Here is a 25,948-nt window from a genome sequence, read left to right on the forward strand (position 1 = left end):
TCCATCAAGGTCCATTAGGCTGACAGGCATAATTTCAGTGGTGACCCCACTTGAAGCAGCCCTGACCCCCCCCCCCCCCGGTTTAGTTTTCTGTTGTGCTGACTTTTTATGTATGCTGGTTGTTGGCTACTGCTGCTTTTTATTATTTCTGTTCTGTTTTGATTCTTTGTAAGTCGTATTTTGAGGGTTTCTTACACTGAAGAGCAAGGTATATCTTTGTTACATAAATAAGTTTTGTCAGCTGTTTCTGATCTTTCCATTGAGGAACCTTGGGGCTCTCTGGAACACAGGTTGAAAACTGTTGGCCTGAACTGATGATTTAGGGGCCAGAGTTTTGATGAAAAGTAGGAAAGACTTTTTGATCTTGGCCAATATGTTTGCAGTCAACTGCATGCTTTAAGGCTCACAGGCAGGATGATGTCCTGATGAAACTGAAGATTGGACAGTAAGGTACCTGCTCATGACTATTAGAAGGAAGAGCACTAATGTGTTGGCTTGTAATATTCTTGTAGCAGTTAAGCACCTTCTGCTTGAATGCAAGCTACAGAACTCTTGTTTTGTGGCAGATAGGTTAATCTGTCTGCTTTTTCTCCTCTTCTCCCACTGTTTGCAAGGGGGAGTTATTATTTATGAATCAGTACATGCATTACTTAATATCAGGGCTGAAACTCTGGAGATTCTGCAACCATGCATTGGCTGGACATCTCTTCAGCTTCTTCAAGCACTTTCTCATTTATAGTGAGGTCCCTGTTATATCCAGCAATATGGTGAGGCTTCCATATTCTGCCATCATTCCTATCTACCCCCTTTGCATGCCCCCTTTTTCTTCTAGTACATTACGTAGTGTATCTGAACTTACATTATATGAACTATAGATTTAAACAGTCACTGTTGCTATCCAGTGAGTAAACCAATTAATTAGTATATAATGCTAGAACCTTGAGTCTTACATTTCGTTACAGGAAAGACCAAGAGCTTACTGGCTATTTCCGAACAGAACTCGCTCTTAAACTTCTGCAGTATTTACGAGTAACCGATGCCCCCCATTTCTATGGATTACCTTCTCTGGAAAGAACATTAAGAAGCATGGTTCATGTCACTGCGCTCCCAGGCTGGAGTTCGTACTCTGTTACAATGGAGCCATTTGCCATTTGTAAGAAATACTTAGCAGGGCTTCTTGAGGTTAGTGAATTATGAATACAGATCTCAATGCGACCGGTAAGCAGAATGCAGTGGCTTTGGTCCATAATGCCCTTTCCAAAAATGGAAGGGCTACTTCTGTTTGTGGCAGCAAGTAAGATCCAGTTGATGCTCCCACTCGAGGAAGGAGAGGAGGTGATTTTTTTTCTAGCCACCTCCTACACCATTCTTATGCATCCTCCAATCCTTCAGAGTGACTTTTATGGAATCTCAAGAGGAAGGATTGATTTTTTGATCAACACCCCCCCCCATCAACACATGTTCAGTGGGTTTCCACCGTAAGCAGAGTTTTTCTCACAGGAAGTCTGGATCCAAGCCTATGGTTTTTTTTACTAATGGATATGGAACTTTAAAAAACACTGTTATATAATCATAGCTTATAATGATTACACAGGAGGCTGCTGCTTTGTTCCTTTGGAAGCAATAAATCCCTGGCTTATTGTGACATCCAGGCAGAGGATCATGGGTTATTTCCCTCCCCATGAAACTCCGCCACACTGTAAAGCTATTGGGAAAGTATGTGTTTATTCAAAAGGGCATCAGTGCAGCAACTATTGCAAGATAAGATGTAGAACTTGAGGAAGTGGCGCTAGGGAGGAAAACCACAGGAGGGACTGTGAACTCTTGGTAGGAAAGATACCGACAGGCAAGGAAGTTTTGCAAGCTAGAATAACCACAGTTGCCATCACCCACCTGCCCACCCACAAACAGCACTGATGGGACAACTTTTGAATGAACTCGTTTATACTGACATGTTGTTGTTGTTTAGTTGTGTCCGATTCTTCGTGACCCCATGGACCAGAACACGCCATACTGTTCAGCAAAGAATATTTCATTTTTGCAGAAAGCTCATTATACAACGACAACAAATAATTTATTATCTGTACCCCGCCCATCTGGCTGGGTTTCCCCAGCCACTCTGGACGGCTTCCAACAAAGATTAAAAACACATTAAAAACTTTCCTAAAGAGGGCTGCCTTCAGATGTTTTCTAAATATCAGGTAGTTGTTTATCTCTTTGACATCTGATGGGAGGGCGTTCCACAGGGCAGGCACCACTACCAAGAAGGCCCTCTGCCTGGTTCCCTGTAGCTTTGTTTCTTGCAGTGAGGGAACCGCCAGAAGGCCCTTGGCGCTGGACTTCAGTGTCCGGGCAGAATGATGGGGGTGGAGACGCTCCTTCAGGTATACTGGGCCGAGGCTGTTTAGGGCTTTAAAGGTCAATAAAGCTGTTAGGTTGCATTTGAAATACATAGATAAACCCATGGAGAAGAAGCAATAAAAGCTGGTTGTGGCTTCCTTTTGATTTTTTTTTTTTTTTGCCACAGCAGTTCTTCTGGCATTTAAAGCTAGGCAGAAGTTTGTAAGTAATGAAATAGAATAAAGTTTCCCTTACATGTGGGCTTCCTTAGTCTTTTAGGACTCCAAACCCTTTTGAAAGGTCTTCATTATGAAGCAAAGTTTCTTTAGGGCAGAAATGTTGCCATTACTGTCATTCTGTAATAAACATGTTAATGTTTTTGATAACCTGTTGTGGTAAAATGGGGAAGAAGTGGGAGTTTAAACCTGAATTTGGATTCTATGTCACTTAGATGTATAAATAAAATATTATTTAATAGACTTCTGCTTTTCTTTCTAAATTCCGCTCTTAAAATGTCATTCTTGGCTAATAACAGGGCTGTTTATAGAAAGGGCTGGCCTTTTTATGTAATTGTTAGTGCCGAACTGAGTGCAGATGTGGAAGTCCTGCTGATGGCTGATTACATAAATTAAAAATGGGATGTGATGCTGTGATGCATCTCTAATTGGTGGCTAAATCAGGGGAGATCTCAATGTAGAGTGGCTTCTGAAATTGGAGCCATTTAATTTAGGTGGTTTTTTTTGTCTGCTTTGTATTTCCTTCAAAGAAAGCTAGTAGCTCTTACACAGCTTCCCATCTGAAATGGTCACTGACCAGATGGTGACTGCTTCTGCTTTGTACTACAGGCTTTTAACTTCATTAAAAGCAAATTTGTGTGTTTACTTTGCATATCCCCAAAACAACAAAATTAATGAGCATCTCTGTTTTATATTTGTTCAATCCACAAATAGTAAAAAAATTATTGAAACCCTAAATTTGTGTGTGTGTGTGTGTGTGTGTGTGTGTGTGTTGCCGTGCTAGAAATGAAACAACAGGATTTTGTCATGAACATAACCTTCTAGTCTCTTGCCAAAGTATCTATCCAAAAAGCAATATCTAACTTCGCATAGGAAATATAGATTTGAAGTGCAGTACTCCTATACTAAACATATGCAGTTCACTCTTCCCGTAACTAGCAACAGAATTTGTCTTTATCTTGCCAGAACCTTACATACTGCTTCATTATGTTTGTGCCCGAGACAGCCATAGATATCATAATATTATCTGAGTTAGGTAATAGATATCCCTATCCCCTGTATATGCTTACCTTACTTTGTTACAATTTTACTTCTTTTGTGGAGACTTGTTGACTGTAATACAGTAGTAAGATGGGGAAATTGCCGATCCAGAAGAGATAGATGACATAAAGTGTGAATGAGAGTTGCTTGACACAGGAACAGGATTTTGAAATGTCTGCTTATAAATCTGCTCTTGAAAACAGCATGGGAAAGTGTCTATTTAGTGGAGGGCACAAGGAGAAGGGGACGACAGAGGATGAGATGGTTGGACAGTGTTCTTGAAGCTACGAACATGAGTTTGACCAAACTGCGGGAGGCAGTGGAAGACAGGAGTGCCTGGCATGCTCTGGTCCATGGGGTCACGAAGAGTCGGACACGACTAAATGACTAAACAACAACAACTTCTTGTCTTTGTGGGTGCCATTGACTCACATCTGCAGTTCAGCTTACATACATCAGAATGTAGTTTGCGGTTAAGCTATCGTTCTATGTTTTTCTTTCCAGGTCATCTCATCTTTTTATGTCGAATGGGGAGGAAATGCCATGTCTTTCATGGGGAAAGGTGTCACAAAGAGCGCCATCCTTTGTTTGCTTCACTTGTCCCATGAAATGATGTCTCAGGCTCCAAATGCGGTAAGAGGAATAACAGTGGCCCTTGTCTCTTAGCTTAAGCTACTCGGATAACGTGCAGTTACTGACAGTTCTAATTAGCTGTCAACTCTGTGCACCACCAGTACTCTGTGATAGCAGATTTGCATTTCAGTGGGTGCATTTGTTATTGGGGGCCTTGGTAAACAATTGTTAAGTCTGAGTGTTAACATGAGCACCGTGATCAACCTTTGCTTCTTCAAGCTGTACACAAGTGCGTTCATGGAACAAAAAACCAACCTTGGTTTCCAGACAGGAATGTGTTGCTGCAGTAGCATCCAAGAGAGGCGATAACGGTTGTAGGGAGGAGAGAATCAGTGCGTTAAAAATGTTTTTCAGAAGAGGGTTTGATTATATACTTGGAGATATTAATATTCATTTATAGAATGTGGAGCACAACTTGTTTAATATACATAGTTTATGTGTTCTTTGCCCTATACTAAAATCCACTGGAGTGGAAGTAAGGTAAAGGGACCCCTGACCATTAGGTCCGGTCGTGACCGACTCTGGGGTTGCGACGCTCATTTCTCATTATTGGCCGAGGGAGCCGGTGTACGGCTTCCAGGCCATGTGGCCAGCATGACAAAGCTGCTTCTGGCGAACCAGAGCAGCGCACGGAAACGCCGTTCACCTTCCCGCTGCAGCTGTTTACCTATTTATCTACTTGCACATTGACGTGCTTTCAAACTGCTAGGTTGGCAGGAGGAGTGGAAGTAGGAAAGGGTAAACCATGGAAACTGTACTACAGGGTTTCCCAAACTTGGGTCTCCAGCTGTTTTTGGAATACAACTCCCATCATCCCTAGCTGGTAGGACCAGTGGTCAGGAATGAAGGGAACTGTAGTCCAAAAACAGCTGTAAGCCCAATTTTGGGAAACCCTGCTGTTTCCCAACCCTACATGGCCTAGTAGGGGTCTAGCTCCTCAACCCCCCCCAAAAAATAAATAAATATTGAGATCCCAATTAAGACTTGGAATAAATAACATGAAAATTGTTTCCCACTGCAATGCCATTCCTAGACTGGAGGAAGTTGGGCTAGAACAACAGAGCATTTCAGCTCCTTGCATTTTTTTTTTTACTTTTCCCTTGGCATGAAATTGTATTTCCAATCTAGTCTGTTCAGCAGTGACTTTCAGCCTGAGCAGCTCAAATGACTCTCGGCATTCATGTGGCTCAGACAGGTTTAAACTTTCAATAGGCAGTTGTATGTCAAATGAAAATTATGCATTGTAAACAACAGGTAGCAATTTAGGACTATTTATTTAATTTCCTTCCAAGGTTCCTATCATTACCAGATTACACATGGCCTTACTGTGCCTTATGGTGTACCATTGGGATAGAGTCTCCTGTCTTTGCGCCTTATTGTAAGTAGTACAGTGGTACCTTGGGTTACAGACGCTTCAGGTTACAGACGCTTCAGGTTACAGACTCCGCTAACCCAGAAATAGTACCTCAAGTTAAGAACTTTGCTTCAGGATGAGAACAGAAATCGTGGCGCGGCGGCAGTGAGAGGCCCCATTAGCTAAAGTGGTACCTCAGGTTAAGAACAGTTTCAGGTTAAGAACGGACCTCCAGAACGAATTAAGTTCTTAACCCGAGGTACCACTGTACTTTAAAAGTGTACACTAATGCACAATTTTAAATGCTGGAATAAATAATGACTAGATTGTGCTATATGAAGGCTACCTTGAGGTTAAGGATTCATCTGTTTATCTTTTAGGACTGGATATCTCTCTGGTTCTTGCCATATAACAGCGAAGAACAAGTTGTTTCTCGGCAAGGCTTGGCTTGGCTGATTCCATTATGGGTAGACAGAGATCCAGAGGTCAGTAAAACTCTCTCTGTTGGAATTATTGGCTTCATGCTTCCAATACCAAAAATCAGATGATGTTGTCCAATCTGCACAAGGTCATTTACGCACTTTTCATGGCAAGTGCGCCGTTGCTGCCTGGCAAGTTTGAGCAGCCAACTTTCCTCCCAACCTTGGAGGTGTGGAGGCAGATCAAGATTGTCCCAGCAGTTCTGTGGCGATTTAGTGGATGCTCAGTACAGAGTGAAATGTTCTGCCCTCTGGAATCAGGGAAGGTGTATTGTGCTGTGCTAAAATTGGGAGAAAATTCCATGCATTCCTTGCGCTGGAGTACAAGGAGTGTTGCACCCATCCTGCTTTGTCTCATGTCCAACTCTCCTCATGCATAGCAGCGGGTAGGGCAGGCATCCCCAAACTGCGTCCCTCCAGATGTTTTAGCCTACAACTCCCATGATCCCTAGCTAAGAGGACCAGTGGTCAGAGATGATGGGAAACATCTGGAGGGCCGAAGTTTGGGGATGCCTGGGGTAGGGAAACAGACGACATTCAAACCATTTAATTTTCTCCCACTCTCCTTCTTTCCTTCTGGATTCCTCCCACCTGAAGATTGGGGGGACTGGTGAGTGGAATTACTTTGTGGTTTCAACGTGAACTGTTATAGTAGGAAGCTTACACCAAGGAACTTCACAACCAGTTGTGCACTCACCTGTACTACAGCAGGTCTCCCAAGTCCCACTTGTAAAGATGCCCAAACGACTTGACTGAATAATTGTGCTGCTGTATAAGTGCAACATGTTGACAAGCTGTATTATGGCACCTGTCCATATTAATGAACACTGTATGCAAACTTGTTAATTGCACACAGCTAATGGTTAAATCATATAAGCTTTCTTTCGTCCTCTGGCACCTGTAGTATTTTTGATGTGGCTTTTGGCGCTTAAAAAAATTGCTCAGCCTTGGAGGATAACAACAATGGGTAATGAAGGCTAAAGGCTGTACATTTTGCTTCTTGAAACATTTGTCCCCTGCGTAAATTGAACATGGGAGAAAAGGGAGATGACAGCAGAGGAAAATATCAATTTTTCATAGCAATATATACATTTTTTTCAAGACACAAGAAAAGTGGGGAGGGCAGAGGTGAAATAATCTCTTCCATTCCAACAGTACCTTACCTACTTATAAACTAGGTTGGCATCCAAGAGAATAGCTGCTGTTAACAGCTTCTTTTGCCTTTCAGTGTAAGGATCAATATGAGAAACATGAACTGCAGAACAAAAGCCTCTCTCACCTTTTCTGCTATAATACATTGCCTATTTCTGCCAAAAGGAATTTTGCATATTTTGCTGCAGTATAAGCCAGCCACCTCTTGCAGATGCCAGTGTCATTGTTCACCTTAAGGGGCTCCTCATCCATTCTTCCTAAGCATAGTAATCTCCTGTTTGTGGGAAGAAAAACCAGGTGTTCCATTTTCTTACAAAGTTTGTTTCTATGCATCCACAGTTGTTCAGTTTTTCTGCCCCCCCAAAAGCAAACCCTCAAATTCTATTGAAAAAATAAATAAAACAACAACAACAACAACAACATTTTTTTATTTCTACCCCGCCCATCTGGCTGAATTTCCCTAGCCACTGTGCCGCTTTCAACATAACCTTAGAAACAGAATAAAACTTAAAACATTAAAAACTTCCCTAAACAGGGCTGCCTTCAGGTGTCTTCTAAAAGTAGGATAGTTGTTTATTTGCTTGGCATCTGATGGGAGGGCATTCCACAGGGTGGGTGCCACTACCAAGAAGGCCCTCTGCCTAGTTCCCTGTAACCTCACTTCTCGCAGTGAGGGAACTGCCAGAAGGCCCTTGGCGCTGGACCTCAGTGTCCGGGCTGAATGATGGGGGTGGAGACGCCAATCTGGTAAAACATCTGAGAGCTTTGTTTTGAGCAGTTCTTAGAATTCTTTGCAAGTTTTGGGGTGGGGATGGTACAAGTTGACATTAGGGCTTAAATCAGGGTTGCCAACCTTTTGAGGCTCAAGGGTGCATTTGCAAACTGGGGAAACTCATGGACACCGCACATGCACGACAATGAAACAGACACCATGGCATATTCTGTTGGCTACAAGAGGATTCCGCTCTCAAATGTAATTTCAGCAGAGGAAGGGGTGGGGACCTCAAAGGCACCATGAAATGTCTCGGTGGGCATAATGGATGCTATGCTAGAATGATTATCTAAAATATAATAGGACAATAGTCACCATTCAGCAGTTTCTAGAATAAAGGGTGTTATCTTTCCTTCTTAATCTCAGAATAATTCAGTCAAGAAACAGATTTTCCCCCATGCTATTTTAATAATAGTATGGAGGAAAAGGAAGGCAGGACAAAGGTTTGGGTTTTTATTATTATTAGTCTTACCGATTCAGTAAATGAATGAATGGTTTTTGTTCACTTTACATGCATTAATATTACTGTATTGAAGCTTTTAAAACTTTGCTTGTCCTAAATACTTTTATGAGCGAGTTTTACATTTCCATAAACTGTTAGGTCTTTGTGACCTAACTTTTTATTAAAAAATATTCCATAACAGCCTTGAGGCAAAATGTTTTAAAATCATATTATTGGTTTTAAGAATCAATTTGCAATTTTTCAAACAAACTTCTAAATGGTGGGGGACGTGGTCTGAAACACACTGTGAAGGTTGGGAGAAAAGTTGAATTTTAATGTGTAAATGGTTTTGATTTTCATTAATTCTAGGTAAAGTTCACCTCCCTCGCCATAGGATCAGCACTTACATCCCTCGAAGTAGGTTGCTTCGCGTTGGCTGAAAGCTGCCAGAACATATCAGGAGGCTTATGGGGAACGGTGATTAACATCCTTCTGGACCAGTCTGAATGCAGCATGGTCCGGAGAGAGGTATGTAAATTCTGCTCCCGGTAAAAATGGTTTGTTCTGTGATAGTTTTCTCAAGTTCTCTTACAGCACATGTGTTTAGGTGTCTACTCAAAAGTGAGTCTCATTGAGTTCAATGTATACTTAGTCTAAGATAAGTGGATACAGGGTTGCAATAATTTACGTCACTTTCTCAAAACAAGCATTACTTGACTTTTTCTGTAATTTTATTGGGGAAACTTTGAGATAACTTTGACGGACTTGTAAAATTGCGTGGAATCCAATAAATGTTTATCATCTCTCTCTTCACACTCCCCATTTGAGCCTGTGTATTGAGTACTGAAGGTTATGAAGAGGAAGAAGAAATACCCAACATCAGCAAAAGAAGATTGTGTACTCAGATATTTTCTGCTTTTGTCACCTGAAACCTAAATACAATTTAGGTGAAACTAGGGCAGGTTCACATTTAGACTCTTAAACTGAGTTTAAACAGTTCTCCCTCTGTCAGTGTCATGGTCCTCCCTGGGCGCTCTGATTCTGATCTGGAGCACTTGACGATGGAGACTCAGAAGGGAAGAGAGGTGCAATAGATGAAGCACCCCCAACCCTGCACCCAGACCTCAGAGGTAGGTGACCCAGGGGCTGCCCCTTCCCAGACTGTGAAGGATGATGGGGGAGCAGAGTTCAGACTTCTGTGACAGAAGGGTTCTGAAGATTTCTCCTAAGGAGAGATGGCACATCAAAAGAAAGTGGAGACACATGTCCCTTGACGAAGGAGAATGGCATGCTTGTAGAGACAATAGGTCGCACAAGTAGCCAATCTTTCTCCACCTCTGTTTAAAGCTTGGCAGGAAGATGGGGAAACTTGTTGAAGCACTAATGCAGTCTTGGAACTCTTGCTACTGCATTGCATTTATTGCTGCTATTCATCCTGTAAGAGCACTAGGGCTAGATTCTGCTCTTTTGTAGATACAGAGTTTGTTCTGTTGGGCTGCCATAATAAAAGTTTACTTCTTTATGTACAAGTAGACACCTTTGTTGCCTGGTTTTGGACGGGAGCCAGGACAGCCGTGTTCATCCCCATTGAAGTACAATCTTGCATAATGTTGGTTCTCTTTCTGAGAGGCTACCATTCTAACACTATTTAGAGTGTATCTAGGTATGCCGAAGCAAAGTGGTAGAAAGCACAGTGACTAAAAGTACCATGTTCCCTGATTGGTTTAGGACACTTCATAGGGTTGTAGTCGGTGTAGCACTATGGTGAACATATGGAATGATGAATCTTTCTCACCCCTCTCCTCCCACCCCACTCCCCTAAATCTCTTATGGGGATTCTCCCAGCCCTCCGGAGTATATCTGGTGATGTTGTGGGGCACAGACAGGAGATAAGGGGTATAACCTACATTGATGGTCACTTCCAAACGGGTCAGTTGAATCCCAAACTCAATTACTTTTGCTCTTTAAAAAAAAGATTTCCCTCATTCTTGCTGTTATAATGGCATTTTTAGATATGACGGGTAGGATTTATTATGCTGAAATGTTATGGCATTTTCTCTTTTTTAAGTCATTAAAGAGGAAGCTCTTCAGCTATTGGTCACTCTTTTTTATTTTGTGATTCAAAGCAGACATCCTCACTGAAACGTAGAGGAACAAACATGAGTCCTCATAATTTTTCCCAACACAGTGGAAGCCTACTGTTTCTGCACTATGTAAACAAACAGGTTAGACATGATAGAAAAGAAAGTAATATGTAGAAATCAATTTTCAGAAAACCTTAGCAATTAAAGAAAATTATACTAAAAATAAGTCAAGTGCATGCAGTTGTGTATTTTCTGTGTAATGGATGTTTCAGCTTTTCATGCTTTGTCCTCAGTGAAAATTTATCCTAAAAATAAAGTGGCACTTCCCCTCCCTCAACTTGACAAGACAGCATAACATTTGATTTCCCCCCCCCCCAAATGACTCACTGAGTAATCAAAAGTCCAAATAGCTTCTGAAGTCCTTAAAATAGAAGGTGAAACTGGCTTGAACATTACTTCTGATGATATTGTGTATATCTGAAACAACCTTCTTGTCTTCAATTATGTAGCTGCAGCCAGGTGGCACTGTTGATGTTTGATTTTTCTTTGCAGGCTGCATTTATTCTTCAGAATCTTTTGGTGATTCCACTGCCCACTGAAGAGGTTAAAGACTCTATTTGGCAGGTGACTAGTTGACTTGATGTGTTTCCATTGCTCATCAATATAATTGCGTCCAATATTTATAACCTTGTTAGAGGAAAGAGAAGGGTACAAGCTGCTTTAGATGTACTTTAGAAGTGGAAATAATGAACATTCTTACCCTGTTTTCAGTAAAGATTGGGACAAGCAAAAGAATTATTTCCTCTCCCCCAACATTCTTTCTCTACTGGGCAAAACCAAAATATCATCGTTCTCAAATTATGCTAGCCTTACAGAGTGGACTTGCAACTTAACCTAGGGCTTCAGCTAGTTAAAGAACACTGCCAATTTCACTTGCTTTTAATATGAGGCATGTGTTTAATCTTTTTTCCCATTACCATAATGGGATCAAAGTGTGTGACTTCTGTTTGGAGGGGTGATGGATGTAATTTGTTGATGAATTTTATTTTACAATATTTGTTTTTCAACTATGGTGGTTTTAAGAGTTGTTCACAACAGCAAAGTCTGATATGTGGGTGGATGATACTGCCCTCACAATTACCCTGAACCAATAAGGTGCATGGAAAAAATGCTTCTGGAATATTGCCGTCCAGCTTGTCTGATAGAATTCCTGAGATGAGAGATACAAGTGTCCTCTTTAAAGCTGACTGCAGAATGCCAGGTGCCATCATGGAATCAAATGATGGTGCCATGTGCCAGAAAATGGGAGGTACTATGGAAGAGGAATTGTTTGGAGCCGTTTTCTTAGATCACCAGATGTTGTTGCTCTGAGCAGATGGCACCAGCTATTCCCAGCCCTTGTCACTGTGGGTATTGACTCTTGTGGGCATCTTGGGGGAGGAGGTCACAGCCCGCTCCTCAGCTCTATTGCTATTGTTGCTGCCTCACCAGCATCTTCAGCAGATGGGATGGGAAGAATGGGACACAGTCGGAAACAGAATACCCTATTTTCGGTCTCCCTTGGGGCGGGACTTCCTCACATGGGCTGATGGCCAGCAGTTGTATCTGCTGGCAATGCTCCACTCAAAGGCAGTGGTAGCAAAGGGAAGCAGGAATTTGCAGGTACTTGATGTACTAAAGAGCTTTCGTAATAATGGACTTTAATGCGTCGCTATATAGCAGCTCCAGGGACCCAGAAAGATTAGTTTGGGAAATGAAATGCCTGTTTGTAGGAGGAAACGATGCCAGCACGGATTAGTATAGAAAAAATTGGTAAACTGCCTTTTTGAGCTTGTCAGTTCTTTTGAAGCTGCACCTTAAAGCGTTTTTAATAGGTTTGTGAAATACCTTTTAAACATTTTGTGAATGCTTTTAAAAAGAACTGTGTCAATAGTAAATGTATCCTTTTGATCTTTTTAAAAAATGGATTGGATTTAAATAACCATGAGCAGAAGGGGAAATAGCCACTGGAAGTGTGGTCTACTAGCACTTGTGCAGGCACTAATAACACTTTTCACAGCTTTGCAAGACTCGCACGAGTAGAAGAGGGACATCTTTGGGTTGCATTTCATCCCCACTTGGTGCTTTAAAATAAATGTAAAATAATCCTCCTGTGAGCAGGAGATATCAAGCCCTAGCCTTAAAATGGATGCTAAGTTCAAACATTTCTCTGTGGCCTAGATACTGTTGTGTGGCTTAGCCAAGGCAGAAGGATAAACTTGGCAGGAGTTATTTAGAACCTATTTCCCCAGGAGTGTCTTGGAACAAGCAGACCACACTCCGCCTTGTACAGTAGATCCATAATTATGTGAATTGTATCTCTAGAACCTACTTGTTCTGGCAGAGTGAAGATAGATATTATTTTAACATTGAAAGAAGATCAGTATAGTTCTGAAAATCTATATTAAATACCTCCATGGGATACCATTGAACTGACATAGGTTTTTCTTTATTGGAGCTCTGATTGCAGAAAAAGGCAGAAGAACCATCATCAACAAAAGCAAGTTTTCCGGGATCAAATAATTCATGCAGTTAATGAGTTTGGGGGCTTTTTTTAATGGTCCAGAGCTGTCTTTAAGCATATTTTTGACAGCAGGTTAAGACCTTCCCATGCATTTTGATGGAGTTTAATGAGTTATCCTGGCCCAAGACGTGATGTTTTTGCCATTTGTTATTGTTGATGTAATTCTGTTTTTGTTGGTGCATTAATTATTGCTGTTTTTAACTGTATTTTTATTATGTTTGTAGGTTGCCTAGAGACTTTTTTATATTAGGTGACATATAAATAAAATAAGTAATATATTTTAATATACATTCTACTTATAGCATTGTAGCTTGTCTAATATAACCAATTAACTTGATTGCACAGAAAAGTTCATGTGTTCAGTGGCTTGGATCCTAAGATAAGTGAATATGGCGAAGTGCTGGAAGGTTCCCCTACCTGATTTTGGATTACTCTTCTTTCCCGCCAGCAGCTCCCTGCACTCCACTTTGTCCAGAAGGCCCCTCTGATATTTCAGGAGCTGCAGGGAGGAGAAGAGGATGGGAAACTCCGTCCGTGAACTTTATGTTCACTTATCTTGGGATCCAAGCTGCTGGGAAGTTAGAAGACATTGGCAGGATCAAATGCATTGCAGAGTCTCTGTTGGATTCATTCTCTAATGCTACTTTGCTCTCTTTCGTGGGGATGATCCCTACAATCAGTGTACAACCTCGGTATACTCAGTGAACATTGTCTGCCATGGGTGGTCGGGAGCAGGGAGAGTATTTCTGTGTAAAGTTCAGATGTAAAGTTTAGAGCTGCTATATCCAGGCACATCTATTTTTCCCAGTTGCAGTTCATGTATTTCAAAGGATTTTCAGATATACCAGAAGTGCCTTAGAAAGCGGTAGTTCAAAAGGAGCTCCTGCTTTTTCTTCTTCTTCATTTTAATAACAGAATATATTCAGGGTTGCTCCCTTACATTCCTGTAAAGGAGATTAAAAGATAATTGGACACTTTTGAAGTAGCCAATATGAGATGACACTCAAGGTTTAGAACTAAACTACCCATAATTATACTTTGTGGCAGTGTAATTCAATTTTAAGCAAGTTACTTCAATGGAATTACCATATATGTGTTCTGATGAGTAATTTATTGTGGGAAACATCTCAAAAGATGCTGATATATTCTTGATTAGTCTTTCAGGGATAGATGGTGCTACATTATGCTTGGCATACAACACGCCCGCCCCGCCCCCAACCATTCCTGTAAACTGGCCATTTTTAGCACCTTGATTATTGTAATTCAGGTTAATATTTTACTGATAAGTTTTTACAGATATATTTTATTATATATTGGCCTTTATTGGCATAAGCAATACTATTATTACATTCTTGATTTAGTATTGGCATCAATGGGGCCGAATATAAAAACTTTGACTCAATGTCATCACGCTTAGAAGTCAGCAGAATTCCCTGAGTAGGTAGTTGTCATGCTTGAGTCAACGAATGCACATTACCGAGATCTTCTGCATGTAGATTCCCATCTTGTAATGCAAGTTTACTTAAAAAGAACTTCAGAGTTATAAAACTTATTTTATATTCTGATTACACTTCATCTCAAACAAGTATTGCAGTTATTTCTTACCCTGCACTGCGTTCAGCCCCCCAAATGATCAGGTGTGAGGGTAGGAGTGTCGGGAGAGAATTATGCAAACTATAAATTATCAGGATTTGCGTGATTTCCCCCAGACGTTAGTATTATGCACAAATCTTTCGTCTGTAAGAATGACAAGGGATGTCCTGCCTCTGACCAGTTGAAACCCTGTTCAGCAGCTTCTCCGAGTCCCAATTCTCCTGGCATAAGTTGGCAGCAATTTTGTTGTTTAAAATGAAGCTGAGATTCTCAGAGATGAATTCTGGGGATATGCTTTCCTGCATTTTCATGGTTTCATGGCATCAACCCTTGCCACTTCCTGCTCTGACGGAAGAGGTGTTCATTCTCATTGGTTGGGAACCAATGTTGTGAGGGTCTTTTTAATGACTATATATTTTTATATATGTTACCCCCTGCCGCCAGGGACCTTGTGTGAATGATGAAGAATCTGGTCTATCTCTCACTGGAAAAACCGCCTTGCAGGCTCTGTTACATCATTGTCGCTTCTACGAGCATTTGAATGAGATGGTGAAACAGTGCTACTTAGGTCGATATACATTTGATCTGCATTGTTCCTTGGGAGGCAGCCAGGCAGCTGAAAAGAGTAGCATAAATGGTAAGTGACACTTCAAAGAATTCATTTGGTTTAAATTTTGGTTGCGGTTCCATGTGTTCTCAATACATTTTCTTCTTGTGATTTTTTGTTTTGTTCTGTGCGAGTCTTCTAAAAGTATTATCCTTTTGTGTCTAAAAGTTAAAATAGTCGGCCAGTCTCTTGAAAATGTAATACCACGTCATCTGGTTCAGTATCCGAGAAGCAATTATGAGGTTTTAAAATGTGTTCATAGTCGGAGGTGGAAGAAACATATTAGAGATAGCCCATTCCTTTCTTAGTGAAGGATAAATAATGGGCTGCAGGAGAAAGAAAAACTGAAATCTAATTAGAACATCAAGAAGGATGAATCTCTAGTACAATGGTAAGAATCTGAAAAAAGCAGTACGTGGGTTGTTATGACTATCTGCAAGCATTTCACTTTTCTGTTTCTAAGCGGTTGTCTTAGTGATGCACTGTGAATAATTCCATATTGGGGATATTGAAACATTCTACGTACTTCCAGATCATAGAAAGCGTTGCCAACTCTCCACAGGGAATGAAGTCTGCTTCATAGGTACACTTTTGAAGTCCATGTGCTGAAACATAGAAAATGCTAATGCAGCGAAGTGGGTGCTTGGAAACATATGTATCCTACAGATACGCTCTTCAGAGAACCAGACTGGCTGCAACTCCCTGTGGAGGGCCCACTTGGTGGTGACCCCGTTTTTTTTGCTGTGTCACGTGGGGAAACAGCAGCATCAGTCTTCTGGCTTTGCTGCTTCACTCAGTTTGAAAAACAGCTTGCTTTCCACTGTGGTAGGAGGGGAAGTAGTGAGCTGTTGCATAAATCAATATACCGGTATCAGGGATGTGTGCTTGTAAAGAACAGTGACGGGGTGTTGATTCCTTAATAAGGCCCATAGGATGAATTTATGTGAGGATTTGTGATGCCTGATTCACGGTTGAGCTTCAGCACTTAAGATTTCAAAGCATTGGGGAAAGCTGAGAGGAAGAAGCTGAATCAGAAAGCAGTGCTTCCTTGAAATTTATTTATTTATGGGTTGCCCTTCAATTCACAGTAGCATGGCAGGTTACAAAAGTTGGTTAATGATCCCCCCCAATATCCAGTAGTTAGAAGGGAAAATATTGAATTCCAATGTGGAATGCCTTGCAGTCAATTTTTTAAAGGTAAAGGTAAAGGTAAAGGAACCCCTGACCATTAGGTCCAGTCGTGGACGACTCTGGGGTTGCGGCGCTCATCTTGCTTTATTGGCCGAGGGAGCCGGCGTACAGCTTCCAGGTCATGTGGCCAGTATAACAAAGCCGCTTCTGGCGAACCAGAGCAGTGCACAGAAACGCCTTTTACTTCCTGCCGGAGTGGTACCTATTTATCTACTTGCACTTTGACGTGCTTTTGAACTGACGTGCAGGGACCAAGCAACGGGAGCTCACCCTGTCGCGGGGATTCGAACCGCCGACCTTCTGATCGGCAAGCCCTAGGCTCAGTGGTTTAACCCACAGTGCCACCCGTGTCCCTAGCGACACCCACATCCCTAATTTTTTTATTGTTGTTAAAAACAAGCAACAAGTTTTTATAGCTGTGGGTCAGCCATTTTTGGCTAGCCAAGCCGCAAAATTTGGTATTGTTTTGACCTGGTTTGACAGATTTGCAGCCAGGGAGTTCCAGGTATCTTAGCATCACTGTCCAAGGAACTCCCTGCCACCTTTCTTACTAGGAAATGGGAGTGAAGAGTTGCCAGTTTGGCCATTCTGTGGCTGAGGTGCTCCAGACACCACTTCCAACCTTTCTCCCTCCTGGAGCTGGCGTGGAAGCAGGGTTCGTTGTGCAACGACCAGAATAATCTCTGCTCATTTTCTAAAGCTTTAAGGCTGAAAAGAAGGCTGGTCATGGGCATAGTTGCCATGGTGAGCAAAAAATGTGGAAGCCTATTTCTAGCCCTCATGGCTGTGAAACATAACACAAAAATTGGATGTGAACAAAAATCAGGACAGTTTATTGCTGCTTGGTGGAGGCAAGCAGTGGGAAGAAGGACTCGACAGTTCTCAGTCATTGATCGATTAAGTTCTTTCCTGTGGCTCCAGAACCTGATCACTTCATAATATCATAACTGGAACCCATCAGCTTACTTGTCACAATTTTTAGTCATATTGATTAATAAATAGAACAGAGAATTTGCAAAATCACTCTAATCAATGTAGTTTTAACATAGATTTGTACTATATGTATCCACACACACACACACACCCCTCTGAAGCATAGCTCTATGTTGTCTAATGGTTTCTGTCTGCCCTGTTCTACAGCAAAATATCTCTGTTTTGCAGTTTGTGGAATGTCTGAGAGATTCTTCCCTTTTTAAAAAAAAACACAAAGGTATTATTGTCATTTTTCTTTGCTGATGGATTCACCAGCAAAGCAAGAGGTGAGCATACAATATAGTGGTTCTTGAACTTCTTTCTCTGGGCCACACATTCAGAATAAAAATTTGCTTGTGCCACATTGATTTTTTAATTGATACGAAATTCATCGGAAAACAAAAAGAAACAACTCGTAGCAGTGCTTGATTTTGAAAATATATCCTTCTATATTCTGAGTGTATATAGATAGATAGATATATAGATAGACAGATAGATACTAAACTACACTGAAATATTTAAATGTGTCTTTGATTGTCCTTGCCACATTTGCCATCCTCTCCTGCCACACCAGTGTGGCGTACCACACCCTTTGAGAAGCACTGATTCAAGGTGTTTTAAAAGGCTACATTTTTCTCTCTTCTCTCTCCCCCACCCCCAGATTTTGATGATTCACTTTCTCTCTGGAGAGTCGTATCTGCTCAAAGCCAATCTCCAAGTTCACAGTCAACCTCTGACACTGTGGTGAGTTCTAAAATGACAAGTTACCACTGTAAGGGGAGCTCAATACTGTTTAATTGGATTGTTGGAAAAACAGAGGTCCCTTGGCTGGGGACAATTAATAAAATAGAAAGGAGGTGGGGTGGGCCAAAAGAAGGGCTGGTGGGTGGTCTGGGTGCAGCTAGGCCCCTCTCCCTACAACCTTCCTTCTCTGCTTTTCTGTGGGGCTGGGCTGGGCTTCTCTGTTGAGAGAGGAAGCAGCAAGCAGCAAGGAAAATTCAGCCCAGAGAGAGAGAGAGAGAGAGAGAGAGAGAGAGAGCTGTTAAGAAATTTGGTACTGTAAGCAAGCTGGAGGGTTTAACAGCTGAGTTGGGTTTTCTAAATAGAAAGAGAACAGGAAAACCCAAGAAAGGGGGCAGTTGGGGTAATTTGGAAAGAGGGGTTATTTAAAAAAGAGAAAAGTTTGCAGGGGGAGAACAAAAAGTGCAGCAGGAGTTGGAGGAGGAGAGGCGTCAGCAGCTGGCAAAAGATTGAGGAAGGCTGAGGGAAGGAGGAGAAGTGAAGCTATGTCAGGCACCCCCAAACTGCGGCCCTCCAGATGTTTTGGCCTACAACTCCCATGATCCAGATGTGTGACAGCCATAAACGTAACCCTCACATAAGATGCAAGTTACCTGCACTTTGTCACATAACCCCTCCTCGCGTTTCCTTTTAGGTTTCTAATCTTATTTATTTTACATAGCTTTTTGTTCTTCTTTTAACAAATTAAAAGCTATTGGTTTTCACCAGGTAATAATAAAAGTATTGCATGCCTTACTGTGACTTACATGACTGTCAGTAATTCTGTGAGGAAGGGTATGTGAAGAAGGCTCAATCATCCCGAAAAATAGTTCACTCTGAAAATGTGTTAACTGTGTTGCTGTCTTGTAAAAAAAAAAGTCCACAAACAGCTTGATCTTCCATAGATAGGCTGCTATGTTGTATATGACATATCAAGAGCCCCCCCCCCAAAAAAAACCATTTTCACCCAGTTTCCAAAATCCTTTCTACCTGCTCTCCTGGAGAGAATTTTTATTCACCAGTGGTGCAAAGGATATACATGTGTATTGTGAGTGTTCTGGTTTAGATACTGGAAAATGTCTACATTCAGCTTCCGTCCCACTGGCAAGCCATTATTGGAAAAGGCTTAGCTGGTGCAAGAAGCTAACAAGACTTATTTTTATAACTAGCTAAAATTATTATTGATTTTTTTATGTGTCTTAAGACCTTGTTTCCCCTGAACTCTAAAAATCTAAATCACCCAAGTAGCACAATTTAGGAATAAAGAACTTTGAAACTCTGTGATGTTTTCTGGGAGTAAGTCCTTTTCACTAAAAATGCCTTTAAAATCCAGTTTATTATATCCCATTCTTCTGTTTTTAATTATGTAAATTACTAACAGCTCAAGCTGATGCTGGGCAGAGCCAGCTATTTTTATATACCTAACCATTGAAGTGATAGATACCTAACCATTGAAGTGCTTTAAATTTAGGCTGCATTTTGGAGATCAGTGAACACAATTGGGTTTGTCCCCCCCCAATAAATTCTTTCTGTTCACACATGGTGTTCTTTGGATTCCAGCAAATGAAAGTTGGCCATTAGTAGAAGCATGAGACTCTCAATCTTAGGGTTGTGAGTTCGAGCCCCATGTTGGTCAAGACATTCCTGCATTGCAGGAGGTTGTAGTATATGACCCTCATGGTCCTGTCCAACTCTATGATTCTGTGAATATATATGGACATTTGTTAACAGGAGGCAATGTAATTATTGGTTCTGCTTCCTAGATCATTTCCTCATTGCCATCTCCAGGCTGTGCTGTGGAACTGCAGCTGCCCACCTCACCACTTATAGCTAGAATTCGCGATGTGCCGCTTAATCGACTCATGGCACAAGGTAAGCAGGCATTATGAAAATAATTCATTTGGAACAAATCACTAACCATGATCCTGATGCAGAATGCTATTTGCATGCATGCCAGGGGGCGCTTTCCTGCCACCCAGTTCCTAACAGGTCCTAACAGGGACATGGGTGGTACTGTGGTCTAAACCACTGAGCCTCTTGGGCTTGTCGATCAGAAGGTAGGTGGTTCAAATTGCCGCAATGGGGTGAGCTCCCGTTCTTCTGTCCCAGCTCCTGCCAACCTAGCAATTTAAAAGCATGCCAATGCAAGTAGATAAATAGGTACTGCTGTGGTGGGAAGGTAAACAGTGTTTCCGTGCGCTGTGGTTTCCGTCACGGTGTTCCGTTGCACCAGAAGTGGTTTAGTCATGCTGGCCACATGACCTGGAAAGCTGTCTGTGGACAAACATTGGCTCCCTCAGCCCGAAAGTGAGATGAGCGCCGCAACCCCATAGTCACCTAACAGTAACCTCCACTCAGCCCTATGCTGTTGCTCATTTTTGCAAGTCTCACAGTGTTCAAGGTGTGGAGAGGATGAAAAGGTAATAGCTGAATGCACAGGTCTTCCTTCACATATCTCAAGATTGCACAGTTTAATTTTGAAGAGCTCTAAACCAAGTGATCTCCCAATTTCCCCATCCCCCCATGGACCACTTAAAAATTGCTGAAGGCCTTGGTGGACCACTTAACGATTTTTCTTTCTATAGCAAGTGTGCTGTGCTAGACGCTATATGATTTTTAATTGTATTTTTATTGCTTTTTCTGTTTCTTACATATTGTATTTTATTGTACGGCAATTTGCATGCCATAGAATTCAAATTGCAATGCAATAAAAAACAATGTAAGAAATAAAGGAAGCAATATAAATACAGTTTAAAACCACTGTGACTATTTGACGCGGACATGCTGCGGACCACTTGAATAAAGCTTGAAGACCTTAAATTGGGAACCTCTGCTATAAACTGTACTGCGTCCCACCCATATCTTGGAAAGTCTTCATTGCCAAGGACCCTGTCCTCTCCACTCCTGTGGCCTCTAACCTGGACTGCTCATATTTATCCCAAAGGGGAGGCATTCCATTCAATAGCACATCAACAGGTCTTGTGTGACGTTTCACATATGATGTGTTATAGTTCAGTTGGTTAGAGCATAGTGCTGACGATGCCAAGGTTGCAGCTTTGATCCCCATATGGGACAGCTGCATATTCTTGCATTGCAGGGGGTTGGACTTGATTATCTTCAGGGTCCCTTCCAACTCTGCAATTCTATGATTTCCATTTCTATGATTTGTAACGAAACTGATGGGAACATAGGAAGCTGCCTTATACCAAGCCAAACCCACTGAGTCATCTAGCTCAGTACTGTGTGCACTGACTGGCAGCAGCTCTCCAGGGTTTTCAGGCAGGGTTCTCTCTCAGCCCTACCTAGAAGATGCTGAGGATTGAACCTCGGACCTTATGCATGCGAGGCAGATGCTCTGCCACTGAGCTCTGGCTTTTCTCCTACTCAGCTCAACTCGTGTCCAATGAGACGTATACCGCCGCATTTTATGTAAATCCATTTCCAAGTACCTGCTTGTTTTGTTCTTTCTCTAAATTGTGTGTTGTAGGTCAGAGTGACACAACGACGACAGCGTCTTCAAGTCCGCATGACTCCCCGCAGTCTACCATTAGACCCAATCAGTGTGCGGTGGTCACACCCCCTCTCCTGTCAGCGGTGTGCGGCTTGCTGGACAACCTGCTGATCGTCACTCCCAAAGACACCGGCGTTGCTCTTCAGCAAGCACAGACACTAACTGCTCTCAGTAGGTAAGAGATCAATAGCTATTGAGGTCACAGACGAGAAACTGAATGGGACAAGCGCTACCCAAAGCCTTTGTTACAGATATTGATCCAGCCGCTGAGTATTCTGAGAATTCAAAGTTATCCTTTTAAAATTGAACTAGGAGAACCAGAGCATTTTGCAGAAAGTAGAGCAGATTTGAAATCTCTTTATAGTTCAGCTACTTTTACTTTACTTCGACTTTTGAGCAAAGTGGTAACTTGTCTTTTTATTATGGTGGACGATGAAGTCTTCAGATTGCATGCTACAAGCGTAGACAAGTCATGCTAAATGGAACACTTGCAAAAGAGTGTACTTTGGAAGCACTGGCAGATACGGTACATTGGTGTTTATAGGCAGTGAAACAAGTTTTGTATGATAAATGTGCTTGTGATTTATTTATACCATATTAGCATCATTATTCAAGAGGGACAAGAGAAACCTTAGTTCTTTAGTCTGTCTGCTAATAAGATAGCGACAGATGCCAAGAGCTGATAGCTCTGAAGTCCCCAGTTCAAATCTACCACTGAGCACAGTCTTGTGAGAAGACCTAAAGCCTTTATGCTAGGAGTATTGCTATTTTTATCGTCTTGGCTGAACTGTAGCAACTTACAGTTTGTCTCCAAGGAAACTACATCCCACAGCTGACTGCAGTGTATTGCACTTCCCTTCTCTGTAATAAGCGTAGGACAGTCAGCTGAGAGTCAACATCCTTTGAGTGAGGACTATGAGAGGTGGAACCATTAGGTTCCTAGCTTAAATTAGACTTTTAAATAGGCTGCTGCTGCTGTTGGTGCTAAACCTACCACATCTTCTAGAACAGGAGTGGCCAACTCCCAAGAGACTGCAATCACGGAGTTAAAGACTGGCAATTGTTGAGCTTTTTTTTTTTTTAGGGAGGAAGAAAGCCCAGTTTTTTAGGGGTGCAGGGCAAAGATTTTGAGCTTTTCTTAGGGGAGCCAAACTTGTTTCTTTGGGGGGAGCCAGTGATTTACCACAGACGTCCAGTCATCTATTGGTAGATCACGATCTACCTGTTGGACATGCTTGTTCTAGGATGTTCACTATGTATGTGGACATTTCCTAAGGTACATCCAAATTATGCACCATGATTCCTGAGATAAAGGTGCAGGCTTTCGTCTGTTTGGACACAACTGAATGCCATTTTGAATCAAGATGGCAGGCTGAACCTTTCAAAACATCACTGAAACAAACTTTTATGGGAGACTACCAGATTTCTGCACATTAAGGAAGGGTTAACTGGGTTGGAGAATGATCACGAGCTATGACAAAGGCAGGGTACCAATTTTGTTTGGGACCGCAGTGTGGGGCTTGGACTGATTTAATTGTCTCTTCCTGCTTCAAGCTCCTGATCAAAAACCCACACCACTTTCCCTAACTCCATCTGCTGTTTTCTGGAAAGAGAAAAAGTCTAAATCCTGTCATTTTGGGCTATTTTAGCTCCCAGTCATGTCTTACCCAAGACTTTCACTAGTGGGAAGAAGTGCTGTGCTCTCCTCCCTCCAGCAGATGGCATAATGTGAACTGCAGCCTCCAGCTGAACATTGAATCACTTCAAGATGGAGTGTGAAACCTGTGGACAAGTCCCCTCATCCATCATAAATGGTCATGTTAGCTGTGGCTCCTGCAAGTTGCAGCCCTGCATCATCTGGAAGGCTGCAGTTTTCCACCCCTGACTTAGACATCCTGTTTGTGTGACTTGTCCTGTCTTCTCCATCCCCCCCATCTTTTTGTTTGTTTCTGGAGGGAGAGAAATTGCTTTTCTTTGCGTGTCCAGCCTGTCATGCTAACATGGAGAACCCACTTGCATTATGTCCTTTCTATAGTGGAGGGAAGGAGGTGTGCTAGGTTTTCGCAAGGCAAGGAAGCCAGGTAACATATGAGTGAGGGCAAAGTTTTGAGGGTGGAAATTACTGTCTTTGAAATACCTGTTGTCTCACACATTCTTCAGTCATACCAACAGTCTAGACCAGAGGTAGCCAATGTGGTGCCCTCCAAATGTTAAAGACTACATATTTCATCACCCCCTATCATTGACCATGCTGGGCACAGGATGATGGGAGTTTATGTCCAAAAACGTATGAAGGGTATTATGGTCTAGGCTACAGTTTCACACTGTGTCAAAATGTTAAGTTAAGTTTATGCCTGTGTCCTTAACGCAGTTGTCTTTGTTTCATGGTAGTCTAGTAAATTCCAGCTTGATAGAGAGATGTATTTTGGAAATGAAAGCACCGCTTCCTCAGCCTTTTCATATGGACTACACAAAAATTCAGGTTGGTGGCATACATATTTCTTTTCTATTCCATTCTCTTGAAGTGCATGGGCAGGATGCAGCACATGTTTTAATTACTGAAAGGCACAGGTTTGCACCTTAATGTGCTTAAAAAATACAGAGCAACTCTGAAATAAAGGCTGTTGAGTTGAGTGTTTTTTTTCCAAGTTAGTGAGTTGTAGGGTTGCATACCTAATAACCTTCCATTTTATTGATTCAGTGAACCCCATGAAAGGTCTCCTTCTTTTTGTTTGAGTAAAATGTGTTTTTGCTTAAGGGGAAACAATTCTAATTGAGTAAGAGAGTTACGTACAACTCATTGACGAAAAGAAAAGGTGGTGGGAGTGTTAAAATGCAAACCCACAGCATTTTGCATTTTGTATAGTGGTCATACATGTATGTGGGGGGGGGAGTTGCAGAAGGGGGCAGGGTGAAGTGGAAGAAACATTTCCCCCTTTTAATCTCCCAGCTCCTCTCCTTGAATGCTACTTCACTCCTAACGAGACCTTCCCCAAACTGATGATCTCTAGATGTTTTGGATTACAATTCCCATCAGACCTGACCATTGGTCATGCTGACTGAGGCTCATGGGAGCTATATTCCAAAACATCTGGAAGGTAACAAGCAAGAGATCCCCATAGGACGAGTGTTGCGATTCAGACAGACCACTTCTCTGCTGCAGTGGAGAAGCAGCAGTCGTTTCCAGGTTTGGCTTCCTTCTGCCAGTCACCCTGGGCCTGCAGAGTCATTAGGAAACATAATCTGGCCTTAGCCAGCAGCAAGAAGACCAAGTTCCTCTGGGAGGCTCTACCCCTTGCCTCCCAGGTAGGGGGGCAAGGGGGAGACCAACATGGTACCATCTTATTGGCCAGTGAAGGAGCAGCTATTTGAACCCTTGGTTTCTTTTCCTTCCCCATTTTTTCCTTTTGACATCATGTCTCTGGGTTTATTGTGCCTTTTAGTAAAGCATTTAGGCCAACCCTCCTCCAACACACAATCCTTTTAAACCTCCTTTAGCCTAATTCATAGCCATGTTGGAATCTGTACACCTTTCTGACACCATTGTTAAGTTTTGGGGGATACTTGGGAAGCTAGAAACTCTGAAGAACAGTAGTCTTGAGATTTTTCTGCATACCTGACACAAATCCAGACCTGAAATGGTTTGGGAGGGTGGAGCTGGCAGGCCCAGATTGTTCCAGGCAACCCAGTCCAGGACTGTATTGACCTGTCTCGACCAAAGCCCAGTTCTGCTCAAATTAGTCAAAATCGTTTCAGGATTGGGGCTGTGGCTGAATCTGGTGCACAACCCTAGTTCAAAGCTCACCAGTTCTGGTCAAAACAGGTTCAAAAATATGCTATTAGCTGCTGTTGGTTTCAGGTACCAGAGCAACTTCTGCTAGAAAGAAAGCAATGGTGGTTTAATCATGAAAGACAAGGGTGGGGAATCTCAGGCCCGATATCTGAATGTGTTCCTCCAGGACCGTCCTCGTCCAAGGACATGTCTTTCACTGTCCTTGCTGGAATGGGATCTTGAACTGTGATAATGCCTCATGTTTGTCTAGATGGAGAATGGAAAGGTGTGTGTCCCTGGGTAGCAACAGCTTCTCATACACACACTGCCAAAAGACATGTGAATGCTTGCTTGCTGTAGCTGAGAGAGCTGGTGTGCTTGCAAAACCACGTGCCGTGAAAGCTCATCTCCGTCAATTATTCAGGA

At 42.1% G+C, this 25,948-nt stretch overlaps 1 protein-coding gene across 2 annotated transcripts in view; it reads left to right on the forward strand.

Moving 5' to 3' along the window:
• RTTN (rotatin) overlaps positions 1 to 25,948 on the forward strand; it is a 110,932-nt gene that overhangs the window by 56,658 nt on the left and 28,326 nt on the right. For both annotated transcript variants that reach the window (XM_035124661.3, XM_060277923.2), the window contains exons 28-37: positions 963 to 1,182; positions 4,122 to 4,250; positions 5,985 to 6,089; positions 8,819 to 8,977; positions 11,086 to 11,157; positions 15,134 to 15,326; positions 18,121 to 18,203; positions 20,003 to 20,111; positions 21,727 to 21,925; positions 24,142 to 24,232. In XM_035124661.3, coding sequence (XP_034980552.1) covers positions 963 to 1,182; positions 4,122 to 4,250; positions 5,985 to 6,089; positions 8,819 to 8,977; positions 11,086 to 11,157; positions 15,134 to 15,326; positions 18,121 to 18,203; positions 20,003 to 20,111; positions 21,727 to 21,925; positions 24,142 to 24,232 — 1,360 coding nt within the window. The remainder of the gene's footprint in view (positions 1 to 962; positions 1,183 to 4,121; positions 4,251 to 5,984; positions 6,090 to 8,818; positions 8,978 to 11,085; positions 11,158 to 15,133; positions 15,327 to 18,120; positions 18,204 to 20,002; positions 20,112 to 21,726; positions 21,926 to 24,141; positions 24,233 to 25,948) is intronic.

The sequence above is a fragment of the Zootoca vivipara genome, chromosome 8 (assembly GCF_965207765.1).
Source record: "Zootoca vivipara chromosome 8, rZooViv2.hap1.1, whole genome shotgun sequence".
NCBI lineage: Eukaryota > Metazoa > Chordata > Lepidosauria > Squamata > Lacertidae > Zootoca > Zootoca vivipara.